This window comes from Colossoma macropomum, unplaced genomic scaffold (genome assembly GCF_904425465.1).
Source record: "Colossoma macropomum unplaced genomic scaffold, Colossoma_macropomum, whole genome shotgun sequence".
In the NCBI taxonomy this organism is placed as follows: Eukaryota; Metazoa; Chordata; class Actinopteri; order Characiformes; family Serrasalmidae; genus Colossoma; species Colossoma macropomum.
Window position 1 is genome coordinate 1,074,088 of NW_023494903.1, and position 6,568 is coordinate 1,080,655.

The 6,568-nt window shown below is 38.3% G+C and overlaps 1 protein-coding gene across 1 annotated transcript; it reads right to left on the minus strand.

Annotated features, from left to right (window-relative positions):
* Window positions 1-778: 778 nt before the first annotated feature.
* LOC118800498 (ferritin, middle subunit-like) lies at window positions 779-2,585 on the minus strand. Its single transcript, XM_036560745.1, has 4 exons — window positions 2,313-2,585; window positions 2,077-2,223; window positions 1,863-1,988; window positions 779-1,133 (listed from the first exon to the last, which is right to left on the minus strand). Exons 1-4 carry the CDS (start codon window positions 2,412-2,414, stop codon window positions 978-980), a joined length of 531 nt encoding a protein of 176 aa, XP_036416638.1. The 5' UTR covers window positions 2,415-2,585; the 3' UTR covers window positions 779-977.
* Between the last annotated feature and the right edge of the window lie 3,983 nt (window positions 2,586-6,568).

Sequence of the window (6,568 nt, forward strand, 5' to 3'; positions counted from 1 at the left end):
ACTTAAAACTGCTGTTGTACCTTTGAGGGAACATTTACATTGTTTGTACCTTGATGAACAAAAAATGTACCGCACAGAACCTTTATTTCTTATTTTTTTCAACAGAATGTTTACACCATTGTTGCATAATCTACTTGGAAAGTGTCTAAATCTCTGTGTAAATGAAATGTCAATACTAGTGCATCAAATGGTAAATTAAAATGGCAAAACTGAATTTGAATTTTCATTTTGAGTCCACAATTGTACATATAAATGTGAAATTTAAATTCAAATATGAGAATACATGGCCATTTTACATATTACAGTTTCATTTTAATTCTGCCACTGATATGCTTTCATAGCACCACTGTGGAGCCATGAAGTTGCCATCCAGTCCAACAACAATTTTAAGGACGTTTTTGAGTAAGCTCTACTTAAACTGCATTTTGTAGACCTAGCTTAGATGAAGTATTTAAAAAAAAAAACAATTAATTACTAATTAAGAGAAATTCTGACTAAACTAAGTTGAGAAAATTAAAAAAAGTTATGCAGAAATCAAAATTTTAAGCTGATGACTTTTTTTTTGCACTGTACACTGTATATGTGAAAACTTACTGGATTGTTTGTTAATGTCAGTAACGTTATATTGTTACTCGAATGATGCAGAACTAACCAGAGTGCTTGTAGGAAACCCTGCCATGACTAGAGACAAGCTCACTACCCACCCAGCTATGGCCAGAGAGAGGGACAAGCTATATTCTAAAATCTTCATTGTAAAAAGAGACACAAGAGTCAGGTGTTCAGCTCAAAATGTTTATTCATTAGATTTGTTTACAGATCCTCCACAGCCATAACCAGCATAATCTTCACAACTGGACAGAGAAGACTGAGTAAAACAAAGCTACTCTTGATCTTCCATCTCTTCAAGACTGTGTTTTTGCACATTTTAGATTTCAGATGGAGGTTCTGAAAGCTCTGGATGAAGCCTAGGACCTAATTTAGCTCTTGCTCCCCAGAGTGTGCTTGTCAAACAGGTACTCGGCCATCCTGTTGTTTCCAGCGTCCATCTTGGAGAGGTTGGTGATGTGGTCACCCAGCTTCTTGATCATCTCCACCTGCTCGTTCAGGTAGTGTGACTCCAGGAAGTCACACAGCTGTTGGATAAAGAGAGAGTGATAATCAGGTGGAGCTCACAGACAATAACATCATATTAACTATCAGTCTGTGAGTCTGCTGTCCGGCTGCCACCACAGTCCAGCTCTAATCGGCAGCTTTTAATGACCATGTTTCTGATTGGTCAGCTGTGATTTTTGGTGGAGGGTTTATCTCGTCAGCGTAGGTGGTGTTTAAGCACTGGTGGGCATAATTTTCACTTGAGGTTCCAAGAGCTCTGTTGTTGTGTAAATATCAAGGTTTTCGGCACACCAGCATGTTCATTAATAAGGTGCGCGACAATATTGATGCAGTCATTTTCAAAAAAATGATTAAAATATGCAGAGATGATGTGACTCCTAACAACCATGGTAGACCTGGTAGACATCCAAGAATGTCCCCATACTAAAGCTTTTCATCTTTGAGATTGAGGGGAAACTCAAACTCCACTCTTGATCAAAATCCACAGGTGTTTCGGTTTCCCTGACCCTTTTATAGGGCAAAGAATTCACAATATTAATTCATCACTGAACCAAATGGTGATGTCAGTCAAACCCACAAAAGACAGACTGTGCTATCACAATACTCTCAACAGAGGTTCTCCAACTAGTTAACTACAGTGCTAAACCATCACAATGAGTGTGCTCGCTAGTGTTATATAGAAGACTGCAATAGGATGGTATTTGGTCTGCTATGTGACACAGATATGATGACAGGTCATGGATACTCACATGAGGGTCACCCTTATCTGTGGCAAGCTTGTGCAGGTCCAGCAGAGCCTGGTTGACCTTCTTCTCCAGCTGCAGAGCGCACTGCATGGCCTCCAGTCCAGATCCCCACTCATCACGCTCAGGTTTCTGATAGAATAAAGAAGTAAAAGCTCTCAGTTCTAGTGGTTGGAGTCCCTACTTTCATGTCTCCAAAATCTGCTGAATGGAGCTATACCTTGATGTCCTGGAGGAAAATGCGTCCACCTCTCTTGTTCTGGAATTCCAGAAACTTCTCAGCGTGCTCTCGTTCCTCGTGGCTGTTCTCCTTGAAGAAGTGGGCGAATCCCTCGAGGGCCACATCATCCCGAGAGAAGTAGTAGGCCTGCAGAAAAGAAAATCAGAGGTAAGACTGGAAAGGAGATTAAAACAGATTAAAATTACATTACGTACCCACAGATTTCGACAACTCACCATGGAGGTGTAGGTGTAGGAGGCGTAAAACTCCATGTTCACCATCCTGTTGATGGCGGCCTCGCAGTCGCGGTGGTAGTTCTGACGGATCTGAGACTCCATTTCGGCTGATTTTTCTCCTTTTTATTATCAAAAGGTACAAAAATAAACTCTGTTGTGGAGCTGGTCTCCAAAATAATCAGTAGTGCAGGATGAAGAAGAAGTTCCGTTCAATCACTGTTGAAGCAAGAACCTCTTGTGGATCTTCCCAAAGCTGTGAGATGGAGGCTGTTTACTCAGTATTTATTATCACAGTGGAAAAGCTGTGGGGCTGCAGCCAGCCAATCAGATGTAATGACCGTGTAGGCAGGCAAAAGGAGGAGCGGCCAACCCTAGAGCAAAAAGTGCTGACTCAAGGGAGTCAGTTAAGGGGTTATTAGAAAGGTTACATAAGGTTTTAAGAGTTATTAAAATTTATTACTCTTTAATCTAATATGTTCACAAAGTAATTAGCCTTGAACAGGGTTGTTTGTGTCAGTGTATCAATGCATGTCAGACCAAAATAGGCCACCACAAAGGGTTGAGTCCCAAAGGAGGTGCTTGCTCTCCTGATGATGAACGGTGACGCAGCTCTTTTAAGGTTTGCAACCTTAGAACTTGACATGCAAACGCCGCAAAGAGGATGATGCTAGGTTTGAGATGTCGTTTGGTTGGAGTAGAATCATAACTTTTTTAAGATTTTGACTGGCCTGCAGACCAACAACATATTATTGGTGCACGTGTTTTAAAGGCAAAAGATACAATACCACAAAAGAATTAATGCTAATGAAATACTAATAGCTTACATAACAACTGTAAGAACATTATTGTGCATTGTAAGGCTATTAGAAAAATTAGAAAAACATTCCTACAGATTTTCCTGTATGGGTCATTCTACCGAATTGGTCAGAGGTCGATTAGTCAGAGATGAAAATGCATTCTGGACTCTTAGCTGACGTTAGACTAAAATCCTTTTATTCAGGTGACCCTATAACTTAAATATGTTAATTTCATTAAAATGATTGATCGCTTCATCATTACTCTACTGAAACTTTAACAACGGTGTTTCGGTAATGACAATTTTAGCTCATTTTGAGCATAACTAAGAAATGACAGCCAGTACAGGACTAGCAGACACATATATATACATATATATATATACATATCAATCAGGCACAACATTATGACCACCTCCTTGTTTCTCTTTATCAGCTCCACTTACTATATAGGTGCACTTTGTAGTTCTACAATTACAGACTGTAGTCCATCTGTTTCTCTGCATACTTTGTTAGCCCCCTTTTACCCTGTTCTTCAGTGGTCAGGACCCCCATGGACTAAATGGACAATCAGCGTAGAAACAAGGAGGTGATCATAATGTTATGCCTGTTACATACATACACATATATTTATTGGTATGTGGGTATAGGCATACAAGGTGGTTAGATATAAGATAATCCACTTGCATAAGGAAGGTAAAGTCAAAAGAAAAATAAGCAGAAATGCCAACAAATTCTAAGACTGAACTTTGCAAGTTTGAACAATACTGTATTTCTTTCTATATATTGCTGTCTATAAAGCAATAAAAGCTGCATGTGCTATGTAGCTTGATCTGTTCTATAATCACAGCCTTTAACACTGTGTTCATTGCAGACATTTATGTTGTGAGAACAATAAAAATATGAATAATTTTGTAGCCCTAATTTAAAGTATTAAAAACATTACAAAAAAAGTCATTGCAGTAATCCAGTGTCCAGTGAGGCTGTTTCATTTCAGATCCTGGATATTTGTGTTAAATGGTCACACTGACAGGTCTGCTGACAGGCCTCTTTCTAAACTGAAGGTGCTACACGATCCTTGACTGAAATTGCTGACAAAGCACAGACATATCTCTACCTCTATCTCAGTCTCTGACCTTTGCCTGATACAAAATGGAGTAAACATGTGAGTTGCTTATGATCTAGTGAGGCACCATCACCACTTGGGTTCAACATAAACCCATTAACTTTGATGAAACATCACTAGATATTTCCATGATGGTTTTGCCACAGTGAACGCAGTGTACTCAGCACTGTTTCATGACATTGAAGTTAATAATGTATCTACAACAACAGGTCAGAAGTAAAAAGGTAATGGTGTCTGTCTCACTCAGTAGGGTCAGTTTCTTTCATTGTGTGGACCTGAGTCACCGTTTCCTGTTTGAATAATGAATGAATATTCATGTTACGTTGAGCTGTAGGTGTTTGGACAGAGTTAACCTGACCCGATGAACATTTCGCCTGCGAATGTCATGCAGTGGAAACTTGTTGAGTTGTGTTGAGACATCGTGACTCAGCATTTACTCAATGCTTCTCTGTTAAGTTCACCAAGATGCACATGACTTCTTCTTTGTATGTGCATGCAAGGCTGGCTTTAACATGATAAAACTTTCTCGCAACTAGCTGAAGCTTGCGTGAAACAATCCCAGCAAAAAGTAGTTAAAAAATCATCCCAGCATACAACACATAGGTTTATTTCACTAATTAGTAAGATTATTAGCTTATGCTTTTCATATATCTTAGCATTCTGGCTATAATCATATGTGTTGTGTTTATTAGCCTACATTTCGTCGCTGTCCAACGAAAAACATTTATCTCCATTTTTTGCGATTTTTACTTTTCTGCATCATTTGAGCTCAGCAGCCATCCTTTACATTGTGTGAAAATTTCATGATGATTGGACCAACAGAAATGCTCCAAAATTGCTTAGAATAAAATCTTTTTCCATTAACTTACATTGACAGTAAAGAACATTTTTGAACTCTCCTGTAAAGTTACTATTTTGGAGATACTTGTTTTTCTTTGGACAGCGACGATTTGCATTGTATCAATTTTTTGGTCAAGATATGAGAAAATCTAGCTATGAAGATTACAGTATAGAAGGCTAACAAACCAGAACAAGTGCTAAGCAGTTCAAATAGCTATGAGGTTAATGTTAGCTGGCTAGTTAAGCCAACTATGGTGCAAATGTAGGCTAAATAACACAACACACATGATTATAGCCAGAATGCTAAGATATATGAAAAGTAGATGCTAATAATCTTGCTAACTAGTGAAATAAATGTGTTGTATGCTGGGATGATATTTAAACTACTTTTTGCTGGGATTGTTTCACGCAACCTTAATTTGCTATTTGTGCAATAAACAAAACAAAACAAAAAAAAAAACAGAACAAGTGCTAAGCAGGTCAAATAGCTATGAGGTTAACGTTAGTTGGCTAGTTAAGCTAACTGAAAAAAATGATATGGTGCAAATGTAGGCTAAATAACACAACACACGATTATAGCCAGAATGCTAAGAAATATGAAAAGCACAAGCTAATAATCTGCTAACTAGTGAAATAAACAAACATGTTGTATGCTGGGATAATTGTTAAACCACTTTTCGCCAGGATTGTTTCATGCAACCTTCAGCTATTTGCGCAAAAAAACACAAGAAGTGCTAAGCAGTTCAAATAGCTATGAGGTTAACGTTAGCTGGCTAATTTAAGCTAACTGTCTGCACATTAGCAGCATTATTCCAGGACACCATCTTTGGTTTATTTTCTTGGCTTTGATGTGTTGATCAGTAAAATGATCTCTTCATACAACTTGTTTGACAAAGTCAAGATGATTCCAGCTGTTGAGTTGCAGGGAGCTTCACGTTATGCAACACAAATGAAATTTAGTTTCCTTTCACCTCATAAAGCTGGCCTAATAGTCCACTTATGACCAGTTATAAATTACAAATTTATGACACCACTGCTGAACTCTATCTGTCAATGTTAGACTGTGAGGTCAAAGATTAGACTGGTTCCTAGGACTGGGTGTACATTCAGAGCAAAGGAAATGTTTATTCATTTCTTTCACTGTGAAAGACACCAGAGTTCATATAAATCACATCTTTGTGTTTTACCTTTAAAGGGCCCGTATTCATCTTTTTTTCATTGTAATTTTTCCCTGCTGGTCATAGGTGTGGTTTCATGTAACAAAAACAGTCATAATTCATTTTTACACCACCATTTTCTAACCTCTCTTTATACCCTACAATCAGGCCCAATCCCAGTTTACTCCTACCCCTTGTTTTCAAGTGTCACTTTGTCCCTTGGAACTAAGTTACAAGGGGTAGTAGTTGAAATCGTCCCCTATGAAATGGGACCCTCAAATAAAAAAGAGCATTACTTTATTAACAGCTACTAGCGCTGCTCTGTAGGTGTGCAGTGAT